The following is a 20,691-nucleotide window of genomic DNA, read 5'->3' on the forward strand; positions in this document are numbered from 1 at the left end:
CGTTTGGTAATTACTCATAACAAAATATTAACTTAAAAACTGACTAGGTAACAAGCATTGGAGAGCTGTTGATAGTAACTATAAAATAATATTGTGAGAAACGGCTTCCTCTGTTGTAGCATAGATTTTGAGAAAGATATATTTTCTCACTAAAATAATAAAAGACTTCACGCCAGAAGTCTTTTATTCCTATCTGAAAGCACACAAGTTCTTCCAACAAGGGTAGTTTTTCTCTCATCATTTTCTCGCAACTTTGATGACCAAAATTGAGCCCCTTTAAGCCCCTAATGCATGGATGATTAAACAAAACATGCGCCGATTTGCCGATGCACACCGCAATATTTTTGCTGCATAAAATACAGTGTAAGTTTTTTTTTTTTTGCTATTTCCTCCTGACTCGATCGCACAATAGAGCCGTTTTTTTTCGCAATATTTGACCCCAAACTATAGTATATAGGTATTGTTGGACACGTCATGCGGTTAGGGTATTCATGGGGTATTGTAAACGTCACGCCGGAATGGCTTTGCAACATACAGAAGATGAAAAAAATGGCTGGATTTCATGAAGGTTTTTATAATTTAGTTTTTCATGCAGGCCGTACAAGCCAACAACGCACTGTCGTCATTCACAAGCACTTACAAGGTAGGAGCATATTTCATGTAATTCAGTAAGATAATTATAATCAGTCTCCTGACGATGACTAGAGCAAGCTATAGTCGAAACGTTGAGACCAATTTCAGAACTGACTCCGCGTTAGTACAGTTATTACGATCCTATAAGCTAAAGTAGTAGTCCAGTCTAATTTCTATACCATCCGCCCTGGTAATAGTTATAAAGCAGGACAGTTCTTTTCAGAACTGAGAAGTCTCCCGAACCTCTGATTATCTACTCCACGGCAGTAGAATAAAGACAGACAGTTCCCTATAAGAACAACTCTACCTGGCAAGTAGATACACACATGGTGTTACCGCAAACCATATACATAACTATAATCATTGACAAGATTTAATAATTATACAATTTTTTCAAAATTCTTGTGCCCGTATGGCTGACTGTATTATATTATTTCATTTAAAGGCACTGGACAATATTTGGTTATTATTACTCAAAATGATTGTTAGCATACATATTTACTTGGTAACGAGCAATGTGAGCTGTTGATAAAGCACTGTGAGAATGGCTCCCACAGATGTTAACTTGTAGTTTTTGAGAAAGAAGTAATTTCTCACTAAATATTCAAGGCAGTGGACACTATTGGTAATTACTCAACATAATTATTATCATAAAACCTCACTTGGTAACGAGTAATGGGGAGAGGTTGATAGTATAAAACGTTGTGAGAAACAGCTCCCTCTGAAGTAACGTAGTTTTCGAGAAAGAAGTATTTTCCCACGGGTTTGATTTCGAGACCTCAGATTTAGATATTGAGGTCTCGAAATCAAGCATCTGAAAGCACACAACTTCATGTGACAAGGGGTTTTTTTTTTATTAAACTTTGACGACCAATTGAGCTCAAATTTTCACAGGTTTGTTATTTTATGCATATGTTGAGATACACCACATGAGAAGACTGGTCTTTGACAATTACCAATAGTGTCCACTGTCTTTAAAGACTGCAAGTCTGAAGCATGTTATTAGGCATTTCTGAAAGCACACAAATAAATAATGTGCAACATAATGTGTTTTCCTTCTATATTCTCTTGCAACTTCGATTACCAATTGAGTCCAATTTCACAGAATTGTTGTTTCATGCATTTGTTGGGATACACCAAGTGAGAATACTGGTCTTTGACAATTACCAAAGGTGTCCAGTGCCTTTAAAATTGCAATTAAAGACCTTACTATTCCTACCACGACGACCGACGTTTTTTCATTTTTATAGGAGGATTGCCTTTTTATGTGTGTGCATAATTTCCAACAGCAAAACCATTAATTTTGGGTTAGCTTTTTACGTTGTTATTGGTCTAAACGCAGATGTTTACAAAAAGTACCCAAGGCCAAAGTTTGTAGAAGACCAGGGGCCAATTTCATAGAGCTGCTTAAGCAAAAAAATTGCTTAAGCACGAAAATAGCTCGCTTATTTTACACGTTACTGGCCAAAATGTCATGCCATATACATTGCTTATGACTAGTATTTAGCTTTTGTTTACTTAGCATAACAGTTGAGTGGAGTCTTGGCCGGTAATCTGATTTTACTAAGCAATTAATTTTTTGCTTAAGCAAAATTTTTTGCTTAAGGCTTAAGCAGCTCTATGAAATTGGGCCCAGTCTTCTCACTTGGTGTATCTCACAAATTCATTTGCGAGAGGATATTGTGTGCTTTCAGATGCTTGAATTCGATACCTCAGCTGAATTTGGACTCAATTGGTCGTCGAAGTTGCGAGAGAATAATGGAAGAAAAAACACCCTTGTCGCACAAGTTGTGTGCTTCAAGATGCCTTGAATTCGAGACCTCAGCTGAGGTCTCTTATTAAATTCAAATATTTTCCTTCTCGAAAATTACGTTACTTCAGAGGGAGCCGTTTCTCACAAAGTTTTATACTTTCAACAACTCTCCATCGGCTTGCTCCGTACCAAGTAAGTTGTTATGCTACAAATAATTTGAGTAATTACCAAACGTGTCCAGACAGTCTGTGAGAATTTTATTTTTTATATTCCATGAAAAATTTTTTTTCTTAAAGGCAGTGGACACTATTGGTAAATACTCAAAATTAGCATAAAACCTTTCTTGGTGACGAGTAATGGGGAGAGGTTGATGGTATAAAACAATGTGAGAAACGGCTCCCTCTAGAGTGCCATAGTTTTCGAGAAAGAAGTAATTTTCCACGAATTTGATTTCGAGACCTTGTATCACCCATAAATGTAATAAAAACATAAATGTAACTAGATATAGTGTTTGTAAAAACAAACACTAGGTGTTCGGCTATTGTTGGGTCAGTGTTTGAATCAATGAATAAACTGTTGTTGATAGCTCGTCAAATTGCAAAGAAATCAAAACCAAACAGTTTTCTCGATGTGAAATAGTTTAAAGGTAAAGCATCAAAAAGTGTCGTTTCAACCTAAAAGCCTTTGAATAATGCCTCTTCAAAGCATTTTACAGGCACTTCCGGTTTAAAAAGGTCAAAAGGTCAAGAGAAGGTCACCAACATACCCATTTTGTGAAGTACGTGAGGGCCTTTCATATGATGTAAAGATTGTCAAAGTAGCTTATGTGGTCGAGGAAATGTGAACTGATGAATAATGACGACTGGAGAAGAGACTAACTAACCGGAAGGGAAATGTTTGTTGAAAACGCCTTGAAAACAGACTACGTACGTACTTAAAGCCCTTTCATATGATGTATAGATTGTCAAAACAGCTTATGTGGTTGGAGCCTTATGCATAATGACGACTGAAGAAGAGACTAACTAACCGGAAAAGAAGTGTTGGTTGAAAACGCCTTGAAAATAGACTAAAAACGAAGCTATTTATAGGAGAAAAAAAATAATATACAATAAAATTGGTTTGAACCAGAAGACAAGGTCAAAAGGTTATCGCCTTGAACGAAGACTCAGAGGGGATTATGATCCGGCGAGATAATTCTCGTATCATGATTTTGCGAACATTGTCACTAAATATGAAGTGCAAACGCCTTTAACTATTAAGTAGGGTTGAAATGTAGTATTAGATGCCTTTAGGGGTTTTTGACGACGACGTTTTTTTGGAAGCTTTTTCGCGCTCCATAGATGATCACTGGAGCGTGACTCTCCCGCACAGCTAATACATTGCACGTTGTGTGTATGCCCAAGTGTAATGTTTATGCACATACCAACGGGGGATGTACATTGTTCTTTAGACGTGAATTTTAAAATTTTCAACCTCTCTTTTGAGCCAGAAGACAAGATCAAAATTGGGTCATGTCTGTGAGGCGTTTACAGAGTTTTTAATGCCCTTTCCGATGATGTATTGATTGTAAAAATCCCTCATGAATTTTAGAATTTTCAACCTCGATTTTGAACCAGAAGACAAGATCAAAAAGGGGTCATGTCTGCGAGGCGTTTACGGAGCTTTTGTTGACCTTTCCGATGTTGTATTGATTGTAAGAATCACTCATGTAGATCAAAAGTTATGATTTTTTGAAATAATAAACTTTGAGTTAGTGTATCTCGTCAACTGATGACGTCATCGTGACGTAACAACTTTTGCATCATCTACTGGTTATTGTCTACAGGTGTGCAAAGTTTCAACTTAATAATGCAAGCTTCGCATCTATGCTTTTTCTTGCGGACAATCGACAGCGAGAGGAAGAAGAAAAAACCCCAAAAAGAAAAAACCGAACAATAACAAAGAGTTGTTCAGGCTGTTACCCGAACACCTAAAAACTAAAAATCAATGCAAAACACATGTAGGGGATGGAGGGGCCCATAAAAAGCAAACCTTAACGAGTACGGACCCCCCTTTTTTTCTAACGAATAAAGCAATGTAAACAATCCTTTTTAGTGGGTGTAATCTTATGTAGCGGCAAAACAGTTCAAAATTACAGGAAGAACAAACACAAAAACAGTTAGCGTAAAATAAAACTTAACCATATATAACAGATAAACAAAATAGGCAAAATAAATACTAGAGAAATTGGGCCCCACAACTCTTGCTGGAAAAAACCCATGTCGAAATATACCATTGTTATCCATTAGAGACGTTTTGTAGTCACTTTGGTTGGGGAGCGAGGAATCTAGCACTAAACACACGAAAATCCCATGGCTGAGACATCAGCTAGTTTAAATACACCAGAAGATTTTAAAGTATAAAGGCTTATAGTTTGATGAATAATATGACGAAAACAAAGTTTTATTCTTTTGAACTGAATTCATGATTTATTGTCTCATTTTTCTCACGTAGCCGTTTAGTAGGGTGTAGTTGGAAGCAGTTTGCTAGCAGCCATTAACCCTTTTTTAATAAAATCAGTAAATTAATAGTTTTGCTTGTTACATAAAATAAAATTGAAGAGGATGCCTGAATTGACTAATACAATCGGAGTTGGATGAGGTGTAGACTTGATTCAAGTCTTAGATTATGGTTATTCTTCTTCATCCCAGGCACGAAAAACGCCCCCACATTATTAGCGATCACGCGGGCCCTAACTCGCAATCTCAATACGCACACGTTGCAACGTGTGCAGGCTGTGTATAAGTAAACTTCTTAATTAGTTACTGTAAGTCGACTTGGTGAGATAAATTATGTCAGTAAGTCGACTTACCATTTTATCTAAGTCGACTTGGTGAGATAAATTATGTTGTTAAGTCAACTGATTGTTTTGAGTAAGTCGACTTAGCAAAATAATATGTCGGCAAGTAACTGATTCCACGAAATAAGTCGTCTTGATGAGATATGTCGGATGGCACTCCTGGAGCTCCGTACCTTTTGCCAGTCAATGGAAAATCACGCCATGTGAAAATCACCTATGGAAAATCACGCACATATGGCACTGGCGTATAATGTGTAAACAAGTTTGAACAAGCTATAGACACGAGGGGTATGCTGCGTTAGGCATAAACTCTTAGGCCAAGAAAATATACAAATGCTTACTTTTGAACCGTAAGACAAGGTCAAAATGGGATTATGTCTGCGAGGCGTTTACGGAGTTTCGAATGATGATTCCGATGATGTATTGATTATAAGAATCCCCTGTGTAGATCAGAAGTAATGATTTTATATTAATAAACAACTTTGAATGACCATCATTCAAGAACGGTTGACGTCATCATGACGTAACTTAAACGGTTTCCTCTCCTTATGAATATCTAACTTTGTGTGAAGTTTCAAGTTCATACGAGTTTGGAAAAGGTGCTTTTGTTAGCGGACAAGGTATTGTTGAGTTGGCCGAACAAACTTAAAAATACACTAGACTCAAGTTTTTGTCATAACAAAAACAAGGTGTTCGGCTTCCGGGAGTACAAAAATACACCCTGGTGGACAATTATCAAAGGAAAAACCCATGAAAATAGGCCTTTTCAAAGCATTTTACATGCACTTCCGGTTTAGAAAGGTCAAAAGGTCAAGAGAAGGTCACCAACATATCCATTTTTGTGAAGTACGTAAACCCCTTTCATATGATGTATAGATTGTCAAAATAGCTTTTGTGGTTGAGGACATAGGAACTTATGAATGATGACGACTGGAGAAGAGACTAACTAAACGAAAGGGAAATGTTTATTGAAAACGCCTTGAAAACAGACTATAAACGAAGCTGATATAATATTTTAAAAAAGAAGTAAAAAAACAAACAAAAAAAACAAAAACAAACAAACAACAACATCAACAACTGGTTTAGCAGGTTTCCCATCAACGTACTGACCGGGCCCGATGTTGCTTAACTTCACTGATCGGACGAGAACCGGTGTGATCAACGCAGTACGGTAGTAGTCAAAACAAAAAATGTATTTTTGACGAAAATACACAAAAAATCTGATTTGAACCAGAAGACAAGGTAAAAATGGGGTCATGTCTGCGAGGCCTTTACGGAGTTTTTAACGACCTTTCCGATTATGTATCGATTGTAAGAATCCATCACGTGGATCAAAAATAATGATTTTTTGAAATAATAAACTTTGAATTTTTAAAACTCAAGAATGGAAGCCGTCATCATGACCTAACTAACACATTATTCCACTCCTAATGCATATCTAACTATGTGCGAAGTTTCAAGTTCATACGAGTTTGGGAAGTGTGCTTTTGTTCGAGGACAAGGGACGAAGAGAAGAAGAAGATGAAAATCTGGATTGTTTTATTTATTTGTTTGTACTAAAGTTTTCTTTAATCCGGCAGTTTATTTTAGCAAGACCACTCCTAATTGCTTGGGCCCCATACTTTAACCATTCTGTTTTCTTTGAATGTTTTGTATTGTAACATCCATGTCTGTGCATGGAGGTAGAAATAGATTAGTTTACGTAACGTCCTTTCCTACTAGAGAAAGTTTAAAAGGGCTTATGTTATTCCAGAGATTTTTTTTCTTCAAACTATTTAACTCAGAATAACTTGGATAGTTGTTTTAACAAATAATCAAAACAATTGATGATTATGCTAAGTTCAAAAAGTAATAGATATTGTAATACTGACGTGAATTCCGTGGGCCCAAAACGCCCTTCACCTGGGGGGAGTGGTCGATCGATGTAACGTCTCTATTCTTCTCGGTGTTTAACCAAAACATGACCAATGTTCGTCATTTTGTACTGTTGTTTTCTCACATAATTAAAAGTCCCATGAATCACTGAAGTAGGTGGCCATCTCAGCGAAACTTCGTCTTCAATTCCACATTGACCACTAAGCCATCAGAGGGGTAACATTTGAACAATTTGACGCCGAAGATTGAGAGGAAATCGTTTTCGCAGCGTTCTGCATAAATAGAGCTATACAGCTCTAAATAATAGAGCTATATAGCTCTATGCATATCACGCTATGGCACAGAGTACGATAAACTTGGCAGCATGCCACCAAATAAATGATGCCTAATACACTACACGTGTACGACACACGTGTTACGCACAACCAATGGGGAAATTTCGTAGTTCTTTATACATGAAATTATGAATTTTCAAACTCGATTTTGAACCAGAAGACGAGATCAAAATGGGATCATGTCTGCGAGGCATTTACGGAGTTTTTAACGAACTTTCCGATGATGTGTCGATTGTAATAACCCATCATGTAGATCAAAAGTTATGATTTTTTGAAATAATAAACTTTGAAAATTCATAACTCAAGAATTGATGACGTCATCGTGACGTAACTCAAACGGTTTCTTCTCCTGATAAATATATAACTATGTGTGAAGTTAGAAGTTCATACAGGTTTGGAAAGTGTGCTTTTGTTAGAGGGCAAGGGACGGAGATGTATTTTTGAAGAAAAATATACAATTGCAAACTTTGACCTTCCGGTACGAACGGAAGGAGGGGTCAGACGATTTTGACGTTAACTTTTCAAATGTAGTCCCAGTCTTGATCTATCAGATGCGTAATTATGAATATCATAACTGTAAAATTCGAAGACATATAGCAAAAAGCAAATGGTCACTTTTTGAACCTAAAAACCTTGTAATTCGACACCTGATGACGTCATCATGACGAAACTAAAACGGTTTCATCTACTAATAAATATCTAACTATGTGTGAAGCTTCAAGTTTATGTGAGTTTAGCAAGTATGTCTTTGTTAGCGGACAAAAACCACGGAGAAGAAGACGAAGTAAAAAAAAAAACAAAGAAAAAAAAAAAAAAAAAAATAGAAATTGAGAGTTTGTGTACAAACTCAGGGTGTTCGGGTGAATGGTCAAATGAGGTCACGTTGTGTACAACATTTGTAGAACATTACAAGAGGTTTCATGTAGTGAAAGAATCTTGTACGTAGCGTTTGTGGTTCTCAAGATATGAATTTTTCAATTATTTACCGTTTATTTAACGTAATGACGTCATCAATGACGTCATCATTCCAAAAAAGTTGCGGGTTCATCTACTCATGAAGGTTCATGTTTATGATAAGTTTCAAGTTCATAGTAGTTTAACATTTTGTTCAAAATCGCACGAAGAAAGATGAGGCGAATCCCAGCGTAGTGGAATTTGAATTACGCGCGCCTTCAACGGAGTCTGCATGTGTGTACACAACCCGTAATGCCCACAGCCACGCAGTGCTGTTTTGTCGTAGAGCATGGATACAATGTAGGCCTACATGAACTACACGCACACACACCCACACACCCACACACCCACAATACAATAGTAGCATTCACATACATGAATGGCGATACTATCTGGTTTCTACGCGTAATGAATGGAGGTCAACACAAACGCGCGCTTTTACGACCAGAAGGCAAAATTCAACTGACATTATGTTTGTGCAAAAGTTTGAGCAGGATAACTGATCTTCAAACTGATATTCAAATTTTGCGAATATGATATATAGTTCTTGAGATATGAACTTTTGAAATTTTGAACTTCCGGTTTCAACCGGAAGTAAAAGTCACATGAGGTCACGTTGTGCACGACTTTTGTAGCTAATTACAAGACCTTTTATATGCAACAAATATCTTGTGTGTGGCATTTGTAGTTCTCAAGATATGAACTCTCCAATTTTTAGCGTTTTTTTGAACGTAATGACGTCATCAATGACGTCATCATTCCAAAAATGTTGCTGTTTCGTCTACTCATTAAGATCAATATATATGGTAAGTTTCAGGTTCATACAAGCTTTAGTTTTTGCGAAAATCGCGCGAGAACGTTCGAGGAGAAGAACACGCAGAAACTAGATATAGTGTTTGTAGAAACAAACACTAGGTGTTCGGCTTTTGTTGGGTCATTGTTTGAATCAATGAAAAAAGTGTTGTTGATAGCTCGTCAAATTGCAAAGTAATCAAAATAATTTTATGGTAAAGCATCAAAAAGTGTACATTTCAACCTAAAAGCTTCGAAATAGTGCATTTTCAAAGCATTTACAGTCACATCCGGTTTTAAAAAGTCAAAAGGTCATGAGAAGGTCACTAACATACCCATTTTTGTGAAGTACGTAAGGCCCTTTCATATGATGTATAGATTGTCAAAATAGCTTTTGTGGTTGAGGATATGTGAACTGATGAATAATGACGACTGGAGGAAAGACTAACTAACCGGAAGGGAAATTTTTGTTGAAAACGCCTTGAAACAGACTACGCACTTAAAACCCTTTCATATGATGTATAGATTGTCAAAATAGCTTTTGTGTTTGAGGACCTTATGCATAATGACGACTGAAGAAGAGACTAACTAAACGGAAAGAAATGTTGGTTGAAAACGCCTTGAAAACAGACTAAAAACGAAGCTATTTAAAGGAGAAGAAAAAAAATAATGAAAAGAGTATTGTTACTATATCGTTAAATTGTAAAGAAATCAAAATTAAAACGTTTTCTCAATGTGTAATAAAGCATCAAAAAGTGTACATTTCAAACTAAAAGCCTTTGCAAAACATTTTAACTAATAGTTGCTAGCTCCTAACTGACAACAACAAAACATCCACACCGGCTGTTGGAACCCTTGATTACTTAATTATGCTCCAAACATGAATAATTCACCAGTACAAACTAAAGTGCACATTTTACCGTGTGACCTTTACTGATGTGGACTCCAGTTAAAATCTAGGGACGAAGCCTTGCATCGTGTAGATTGGTTGTTCAGACCCTACGTGATTGTTTTGGGGTTTCCCTCTACCAGGGTTGCGCACCACATCTTAAACTCATATTCATTTACTCTTTTTCTACAAAGGTATCTTCGGGTTTATGGTTCTTTCGACAAAAGACGAATAAAGAACAACAAACATGTTGCGTTTCTAAGCGACCATTGTATAATATTGACAAGCTGTATAGGGGACATGTCATCAGCGCAAAAAACTTATTTGATTTCTTGTTTTAAGTGCTGCTCAAACCTTGTATGAAGCGGCCGGTGTCAGATGCAATTGTGTCCGCCATGCAATACTGTCCGCTCAGGACACTTTTGCATATGCAATCGTGTCCGGGGCTATGCAAAAACTACCCGGTGGACATGTACATGACTAATGTGCGCGCGTAAGCGTGCGTGCATGCACTGAACCTACATACGAATAATATGCAGCAGAATCACGTATTTTATTATTGCAGCGAATACTCAACGGCCGAACATTTCCATTGTCATTCATGAGATGCACTTAGCTTTAAAAAAATGGCAAACGTGTTCCGTCGACCAAGGGCGTTTAATTTACTGAAGGAGGCGGACACAACTGCATATGCAAATGTGTCCGGGCGGACACAATTCCATTATGCAGCAGCGTCCGGGCGGACACGATTGCATTATGCAAAACCGTCCGGCTTACATTATTCTCCGGATATATTGCATTATAGAGGACACAATTGCATGCGACACCGGCGCATATTTCCAGCGATTTTCAACACTGAATAACAAAGTGGATGCATATCAGAAAACTGTTTCCAGAAATGTTCGAGGCATTGTTAGTAAGCATGGATAAGCTATAGTGCGTGCTTATCCCAAACGCTTTCAAAAAGCTGCTAAGTATGGACAACGGTGGGCGCTTTTCCGAGCCGATTCCAAAAGCTGTATGTATGAGAAATGATGGGTACATTCAAAGCCGTTTTCATGCGTTTTAAGTGAGGAAATAGCATGCAGTGGTGCACAATTCAGACCGTTTCGGGACTCCTTAGGTTTGAATTCGGTTGGTGTAATTAGGCTTGTCGAAATTTTCTTTGAACAAGATGTCGGCAAAACGTAAGGGATAAAGAAATAGCTTAGCTCTTGGCCCATATCGTAGGAATTTGTTTTTACTGAAACAGCAACTTTTGCACATGCAGGGAAAGTGTCCGACCAAAGAGCTACAAGAAAGAGCAAACATTACGACTCGATGACACATGGTGCAGGAGATAATCTTTGGTTACCTATAAGCATTGAATTCGCTTGACCTGACATCTAATGATGTCATGATGAAAATTATGAACGAAAATTATAATTAGGTCTCCGTTCTACAAACTGGAGTCAATTCAAATTTCATCTTGCACTGCTGTTTGACATAATTATTCCACTTACTGCAAGTAATGATTTGTACTTTTCAGATTGATATGCTTGCGAAGATAATATTAAAATTTTCACCTTAGTTTATATTTGTGAATTATTCATGTTGTGAGCATTATTAAGGTTCCAACAGCCGGTGTGGACGTTTTTTATTGTCATTTATGAGCTAGCAACTATTAGTGCAACTTTTGACATTGCAACAATGTTAGCTCACCATTTAACTGTTTACATCTGTTTTCATAAATATAAAAGTCATAAAAAAACTGATAAGTTTTTTTTAATGACTTTTATATTTAGGAAAACAGATGTAAACAGTATAATGGGGAGCTAACATTGTTTGTTATGTTAAAAGTTGCACTAATAGTTGCTAGCTAATAAATGACAAAAAACAATAATTCACGTGAACATTCTAGCATGTGAACTTTTAGTGCACCCCAGTTAAAATCTAGGGACAAAGGCTTGAATCGTGTAGATTGATTGTTGATTTTGGGGTTTCCCTCTTTAATGGTTGCCTATATCACATCTAAAACTGAAATTTCTTAACCACTACACGAGTATCTTCAGGTATATGGTTCTTTCGAAAAAGATTTATAAAGAAAAACTTTACATGTAGTGGTTGTATATTTACCATCACTAATTGTTCGGTGTACACATCTATTTTTTTCAATCAGAACTTAACCCCTTTAATCCTAACCCAATGTGTTTTATAAAATGGGTGGGATTCGAACCTACAAGGTTTGCACTGCTGGAGCAGATCTCCGGAATTACAAAGAATCAAAACCAAACAGTTTTCTTGATGTGTAATAATTTTATGGTAAAGCATCAAAAAGTGTACATTTCAACCTTAAAGCCTTTTAATAATGCCCTTTCAAAGCATTTTACAGGCACTTCCGGTTTAAAAAGGTCAAAAGGTCAAGAGAAAGTCACCAAAATACCCATTTTTGTGAAGTACGTGAGGCCCATTCATATGATGTATAGATTGTCAAAATAGCTTTTGTGGTTAAGGAAATGTGAACTGATGAATAATGACGACTGGAGAAGAGACTAACTAACCGGAAGGGAATTTTTTGTTGAAACGCCTTGAAAACAGACAACGTACGTAAAGCCCTTTCATAAGATGTATAGATTGTCAAAATAGCTTTTGTGGTTGAGGACATAGGAGCTTATGCATAATGACGACTGGAGAAGAGACTAACTAACCGGAAGAGAAATGTTGGTTGAAAACGCCTTGAAAACAGACTAAAAACGAAGCAATTTATAGGAAAAAAAAAAAATAATAATAATAATAATAATAAAACATTTAATCGCCAAATGGTCTCCCATCCAAGTACTGACCGGGCCCGACTTTGCTTAACTTCAGTGATCGGACGGGAACCGGTGTTATCAACGCAGTACGGTCGTAGATAAACCAACCATTTACTTTTGAAGAAAATATACAATAAATTCGATTTGAACCAGAAGACGAGGTCAATAAGGGGTCATGTCTGCGAGGCGTTTACGGAGTTTTTATTGACCTTTCCGATGTTGTATTGATTGTAAGAATCCCTCATGTAGATCAAAAGTTATGATTTTTTGAAATAATAAACTTTTAATTAGTGTATCTCGTCAACTGGTGACGTCATCGTGACGTAACAACTTTTGCATCATCTACTGGTTATTGTCTACCCGTGTGCAAAGTTTCAACTTAATGCAAGCTTCGCATCTATGCTTTTTCTTGCGGACAATCGACTCTGAGAGGAAGAAGAAAAACTAAAAAAAAAACTAGATATAGTGTTTGTAGAAACAAACACTAGGTGTTCGGCTATTGTTGGGTCAGTGTTTGAATCAATGAAAAAAGTGTTGTTGATAGCTCGTCAAATTGCAAAGAAATTAAACCAAACAGTTTTCTCGATGTGAAATAATTTTATGGTAAAGCATCAAAAAGTGTACATTTCAACCTAAAAGCCTTTAAATGATGCCTTTTGAAAGCATTTTACAGGCACTTCCGGTTTAGAAAGGTCAAAGGTCAAAAGAAGGTCACCAACATACCCATTTTTGTGAAGTACGTGAGGCCCTTTCATATGATGTATAGGTTGTCAAAATAGCTTTTGTGGTCAAGGAAATGTGAACTGATGATTAATGACGACTGGAGAAGAGACTTACTAACCGGAAGGGATTTTTTTGTGAAAACGCCTTGAAAACAGATTACGTACGTAAAGCCCTTTCGTAAGATGTATAAATAATTGTCAAAATAGCTTTTGTGGTTGAGGACATAGGAGCTTATGCATAATGACGACTGGAGAAGAGACTAACTAACCGGAAGAGAAATGTTTGCTTAAAGCGCCTTGAAAACAGACTAAAAACGAGGCAATTTATAGGAGAAGAAAAAAAAAATATATAATAATAATAAAACATTTGGCCGCTAAATGGTCTCCCATCCAAGTACTGACCGGGCCCGATTTTGCTTAACTTCAGTGATCGGACGGCAACCGGTATTATCAACGCAGTACGGTCGTAGATAAAGCAACAATTTACTTTTGAAAAAAATATACAGTAAATTCGATTTGAACCAGAAGACGAGGTCAATAAGGGGTCATGTCTGCGAGGCGTTTACGGAGTTTTTATTGACCTTTCCGATGTTGTATTGATTGTAAGAATCCCTTATGTAGATCAAAAGTTATGATTTTTTTTAAATAATAAACTTTTAATTAGTGTATCTCGTCAACTGATGACGTCATCGTGACGTAACAACTTTTGCATCATCTACTGGTTATTGTCTACCTGGGTGCAAAGTTTCAACTTAATGCAAGCTTCGCATCTATGCTTTATCTTGCGGACAATCGACTCTGAGAGGAAGAAGAAAAACTATAAAAAAAAAAAAACCGAACAATAACAAAGAGTTGTTCGGGCTGTTGCCCGAACACCTAAAAAACCGAACAATAACAAAGAGTTGTTCGGGCTGTTACCCGAACACCTAAAAAAAAAAACCGAACAAAACTAGAAATTGAGAGTTTGTGTACAAACTCAGGGTGTTCGGGTGAATGGTCAAATGAGGTCACGTTGTGTACAACATTTGTAGAACATTACAAGAGGTTTCATGTAGTGAAAGAATCTTGTACGTAGCATTTGTGGTTCTCAAGATATGAATTTTTCAATTATTTACCGTTTATTTAACGTAATGACGTCATCAATGACGTCATCATTCCAAAAAAGTTGCGGGTTCATCTACTCATGAAGGTTCATGCTTATGATAAGTTTCAAGTTCATAGTAGTTTAACTTTTTGTTCAAAATCGCACGAAGAAAGATGAGGCGAATCCCAGCGTAGTGGAATTTGAATTACGCGCGCCTTCAACGGAGTCTGCATGTGTATACACAACCCGTAATGCCCACAGCCACGCAGTGCTGTTTTGTCGTAGAGCATGGATACAATGTAGGCCTACATGAACTACACGCACACACACCCACACACCCACAATACAATAGTAGCATTCTCATACATGAATGGCGATACTTTTTGTTCAAAATCGCACGAAGAAAGATGAGGCGAATCCCAGCGTAGTGGAATTTGAATTACGCGCGCCTTCAACGGAGTCTGCATGTGTATACACAACCCGTAATGCCCACAGCCACGCAGTGCTGTTTTGTCGTAGAGCATGGATACAATGTAGGCCTACATGAACTACACGCACACACACCCACACACCCACAATACAATAGTAGCATTCTCATACATGAATGGTGATACTATCTGGTTTCTACGCGTAATGAATGGAGGTCAACACAAACGCGCGCTTTTACGACCAGAAGGCAAAATTCAACTGGCATTATGTTTGTGCAAAAGTTTGAGCAGGATAACTGATCTTCAAACTGATATTCAAATTTTGCGAATATGATATATAGTTCTTGAGATATGAACTTTTGAAATTTTGAACTTCCGGTTTCAACCGGAAGTAAAAGTCACATGAGGTCACGTTGTGCACGACTTTTGTAGCTAATTACAAGACCTTTTATATGCACCAAATATCTTGTTTGTGGCATTTGTAGTTCTCAAGATATGAACTCTCCAATTTTTAGCGTTTTTTTGAACGTAATGACGTCATCAATGACGTCATCATTCCAAAAATGTTGCTGTTTCGTCTACTCATTAAGATCAATATATATGGTAAGTTTCAGGTTCATACAAGCTTTAGTTTTTGCGAAAATCGCGCGAGAACGTTCGAGGAGAAGAACACGCAGAAAAAAAAAAAAAAAAAAAAAAACTAGAAATTGAGAGTTTGTGTACAAACTCAGGGTGTTCGGGTGAATGGTCAAATGAGGTCACGTTGTGTACAACATTTGTAGAACATTACAAGAGGTTTCATGTAGTGAAAGAATCTTGTACGTAGCGTTTGTGGTTCTCAAGATATGAATTTTTCAATTATTTACCGTTTATTTAACGTAATGACGTCATCGATGACGTCATCATTCCAAAGAAGTTGCGGGTTCATCTACTCATGAAGGTTCATGTTTATGATAAGTTTCAAGTTCATAGTAGTTTAACATTTTGTTCAAAATCGCACGAAGAAAGATGAGGCGAATCCCAGCGTAGTGGAATTTGAATTACGCGCGCCTTCAACGGAGTCTGCATGTGTATACACAACCCGTAATGCCCACAGCCACGCAGTGCTGTTTTGTCGTAGAGCATGGATACAATGTAGGCCTACATGAACTACACGCACACACACCCACCAATACTGACCATCCGTGTGCCTTTCAGCCCGTTTTAAAGCAAGCATGAGTGGTTTTTTTTGGCGCGGGTGATTAAAGCAATGACGTAACGACTCCCCAAACACCAAGTTATGCGTTGCTCCTCTTTCTAATAACATCATGTCTTACCAAAATGTTACCGACATTCCGAAAGAATACCTTGAACTAGTTACAACCGAGAAAATGCGTTTTGCCCCCTAGTAAATTTGTCGACATTATTTATGTCAGATATCAATGTCACCGGAATAATACGCATACATTATATTAAAAGGGTTCGCTGGGTGTGGGCGGTGTTCAGAGCGGTTAACAGGGGGCAGGGCGAGATTTACCCCTCATAATTTCACATGAGTACATCCATTTTAAAGAATGCGTATCGTTACACAATGTTATTACCACGTCATAAATACATTAAGTTAAACATAATGTACGTTATGCTGCCATAAGTTAGTGTTCTCTTTGTTTCATTCATCGATTAACCACAAGTCTAAGTAGAAGATATAATAATATATTTCTATTTACTAGTCGGGGTTAATCGTTCACGATTTATGATATTTACGAACGCTCTCAGTGAAGACTAAAAAATATAACCATTGTATTTGTTCTAGAGCATGGTGTCAGTTTCTCAACTGAAAAGTTGTAAAATAGTAGCGACACGCACATTTGCACAATAACATCATTTTATACACTGTTAACCGTCCGTGGTTTAGGTGGACTAGACCATGATTTGGTACGCGTTGGCAGTTAGCCAACTATTAAAACACGTGACAACATCACCAGGTGAGAAACACTGGTGGTAAGATGGGAGTTAACAGACATAACTAATTACCACAGGTGCACTTTCAATAGGCTACTGTACTTGCGCCTATATAACTAATAGTGAACGTGACGCTCATCGGGCATTTGCAGAACGGGCACCGGAGCACCACCATGGAAAGGACGATTTTACAGGGTTTGGGGGACCGTCAAGTCCGACAGGTATATTTAATAACCTACAGCCAGGCAGACGAGACGATCGTCCCGGACCGTCGGGCCTTTGCGGAGATGGTTCTTATCGCATTCAGTGCGCTGGGCAGCCCCGTGCCGGTGTGCTGGTCCTGTTGTCAGGAAAGTCACATAAATGGTGGAATTCACTATCACATGGCTATTAAACTTCAAGTTGTCAGGCGATGGTTACAAGTGAGAAATCGAATAGCCAATTTACACGGTGTGAGAGTGAACTTTTCGTCCAATCACACGAACTACTTCAGTGCATGGCAGTATGTAATGAAGGAGGATCGACTCGCAATAGAGTCACCTGGCCATCCCGATTTAGCTACCCCGCCTGCCACAGCCAAAGCTTCAAGTGTACGCCATACTCCCGCTACTCAGACGGCTGCCGAACGACCTGGTAAGAAAAGGCGACGTGTCCGCCTGTCGGCCTACCAAGTCAGCGAACTTATCATATCCAAAGGTATGAAGTCCCATTTGGAGGTGTTAGCCTTTGCTAAACAACAGAAAAGCATGGGGAAAACCGATCTAGCCGAGTTTATCATCAACAGAGGCGATAAAGTCGTCCGACAAGTACTAAAGGTATGTTTTTCATAATAATTGCCTGCTTTTTGTACTGTGCTCACCATTTCCAGCCATTTGTCTATGAACCTGAAGTTTCACAAACTTAACTGTAGTATGAGTGAAACATGTTTCTCTATAACATACGCACATAACAATGTGCTTAATATGAGACAATTGCTTTGTCCACAATTCGTCCTATTCATGCTCCTCTGCTCCGATGATAAGGTCACCAATGAAAATGTTATATATGTTTAAATTATCCAAAGGTCATTGAATGCAAACTGCATATAAGTGTACAAAAAGATATCCCAATCCTCAAACTAATGTATCTTTGGCAAACGAGTACTTTGAACATAACTTTGGATCAATAGACCCCAAATTACCAGGAGCTCCTCAATATGCAAATCAAACCCATAAAAATTGCACTAATGACCTTATAGTTCTGAGGAGACGATAACTCACAACTTATCCAGTGGTCATAAAAATGGGTCCATTTACTAAAACTCCAATTGACAACTGTTAGATGTTTCTCATTGAGACTGTTTTATTGTATTGTTCTTCTATAGGATGCATGGGAATTGGAAGATTCAGAAAAGCGTCTACAGAGAGCAGGACTTAGTCGCCTGGAGATACTAGAGAAGTCACATTTGGATGAATGCATCTGCAAGGGTGAATGGCTTGCATGTGCTGAAAATGTATTACTTAACAATGATTTGTGCAATAAGAGTTTTTCTAAAGCAGTAACAACTCTCCTGGACGAGGGTAGGGGAAAATATCGTAACATCATGATTACTGGGCCAGCAAATTGTGGGAAAACATTCCTTTTAAATCCATTAAATAAAATATACAATGTATTCACCAACCCAGCAACAACAACATTTGCTTGGGTTGGTGCTGAGCAATCTGAAATCATATTCCTGAATGACTTTCGGTGGACCTCGCAAATAATACCTTGGCAAGACTTGCTATTATTACTAGAAGGTCAACTCGTCCACCTCCCCGCCCCAAAATCGCATTTTGCACAAGATTTAATTTTAAATAAGGACACCCCCATTTTTTGCACTAGCAAAAATCCAATAGTTCTTGTCAAGGGTGGGTCTGTTGATGAAAGGGAAACAGAAATGATGGCCGTGCGCTGGAAAATATTGCCGTTTCACCACCAGATTCCTGAAGATGAACAGAAGTGTGTACCACCTTGTACGCGATGCTTTGCATCACTAATCTTAAATAAGGAATAGTTTGAAACAGTCTCATATAGGTCTATATAAAGGATTTTTGTATAAATCATTTTCATGGTGGTGTGAAATTTGATGCCCATTCTGCATTTGCCCCCCCCCCCCCCCCCTCAATCCATGAATCACAGCCTAAATTGTTCTAAGTGGCCATTTTTTAAGTAGGTTAAAGGAACACGTTGCCTTGGATCGGTCGAGTTGGTCTTTGAAAAGCGTTTGTTATAAAATGTATATAGGTAGAAAGATGCTGTCAAAGTAGAATACAATGATCCACACAAACATGCCTCGAAATTGAACGGTTTTCCTTTTACCTCGTCGACTAAAACAGTCGGCCATTTATGGGAGTCCAATTGTGGACTCCCATAAATGGCCGACCGTGTTAGTTCGCACAGTACAAGGAAAACCACGCAATTTCGAGGCAAACTTGTGTGGATCATTGTATGCTACTTTTCAAACATCTTTCCAACCATATGCTTTTTATAACAAACGGTTAAAAACGCTTTGTTATAGACCAACTCGTCCGATCCAAGGCAACGGGTTCCTTTAAAACCAACGTGTGAAATGTTCCTAAGACTTGGTGCTTTATAGAGAGTACAGCACAATGAAGTGGTTTATATAATATAATTCGGCACATAATTGTCAGAAATACACAAAATTGAAGTTCTCACTACCTGTTTATTATTATTCTTCTGATTATTAATAAATTATTTGGCAATTCTCAGAAAAATACAAAAATACCAATAATTTATACGTAAAGGATAAAACTTATGCTATCTATGTAGGCCGAACGACAGGTGTGCCCTGTACACACATTATAAATACATTAGAAATACATTAGGAACTACCTGGGAAGTTAACTGTAATAAAGTTTCACAAGTATGCAGACTTATTTTGACCATTTCATTTTTGTACCATTCCAAAGTAGAAATAATAGTCTGGTTGCTTTTTATGGTGAGTGATTTTGTATCATCAATGTCATTGGGTATACTGGGAACCACACCAAGATAGCCACAGTGTCATAATCATAGGTCTATAGTTTTGTATTATATCAACATGTTAACAGACAATTAATGATGATTTAGGACTTGTATACAAGTGATTGTCATTGTGGGCTTAAATTAAAAAAGGGTTGTAACTTTATGAACGAGTACCAGTGTGAAATTGTCACTCTTTTTTTAATGTTAACTATGTAGGCTCAACAATAGGTGTGCCCTGTCAATGTAAATCCATCACTATAAATACCTTCAGAACTACAGGGCAAGTTTACTTTTAGTCGGTGTCACAAGTATGCAGACTTGTTTGATTGGCTCTGTATCCCCTGCGTCCCGCCCCCCCCCCCCGGCCCCCCCTTTACAATGTTGTGGCTCCCGCGCAGTCTCACTTTTGCGCACTCGGCCCTCTACAACATTGAACAGGGGGGGCCGGGGGGGGGCCGGGGGGGGGCCGGGGGGGGCGGGGGGGGGGGCCGGGGGGGGCCGGGGGGGGGGGGGGGGTATCGGTTTTTGCATAATGTCTTAGAAAAACTTCGGGTCGCATCCTCCCACCTACCCACCAATACATGTGTACACTGCAGATTGAGGACATACTTTTCATACTATCCAATGGAGGACATTGCCAAAAGTCGA

The 20,691-nt window shown here is 38.0% G+C and overlaps 2 protein-coding genes across 2 annotated transcripts in view; both read left to right on the forward strand.

Annotated features, from left to right (window-relative positions):
• Nucleotides 1-229: 229 nt before the first annotated feature.
• The window catches only part of LOC139953606 (uncharacterized), a 69,964-nt gene continuing 49,502 nt past the window's right edge, over nucleotides 230-20,691 (forward strand). Inside the window, exon 1 of the mRNA XM_071953077.1 lies at nucleotides 230-643. Within this exon, the coding sequence (XP_071809178.1) occupies nucleotides 590-643 (54 nt within the window). The 5' untranslated portion in view covers nucleotides 230-589. The remainder of the gene's footprint in view (nucleotides 644-20,691) is intronic.
• Nucleotides 16,056-19,150, forward strand: LOC139953841 (uncharacterized). Its single transcript, XM_071953416.1, has 2 exons — nucleotides 16,056-17,852; nucleotides 18,401-19,150. The coding sequence occupies exons 1-2, from the start codon at nucleotides 17,211-17,213 to the stop codon at nucleotides 19,070-19,072; spliced, it is 1,314 nt and encodes a 437-aa protein (XP_071809517.1). The 5' UTR covers nucleotides 16,056-17,210; the 3' UTR covers nucleotides 19,073-19,150.

Source organism: Asterias amurensis, chromosome 22, assembly GCF_032118995.1.
Source record: "Asterias amurensis chromosome 22, ASM3211899v1".
In the NCBI taxonomy this organism is placed as follows: domain Eukaryota; kingdom Metazoa; phylum Echinodermata; class Asteroidea; order Forcipulatida; family Asteriidae; genus Asterias; species Asterias amurensis.

What these genes read in the sequence shown, in the direction of transcription:
- LOC139953841 (XM_071953416.1), top strand. Translation starts at nt 17,211, where the DNA reads ATGGAAAGGACGATTTTACAGGGTTTGGGGGACCGTCAAGTCCGACAG. An exon ending in TCGTCCGACAAGTACTAAAG is followed by an intron (nt 17,853 to 18,400) that starts GTATGTTTTTCA and finishes GTTCTTCTATAG; the next exon opens with GATGCATGGGAATTGGAAGA.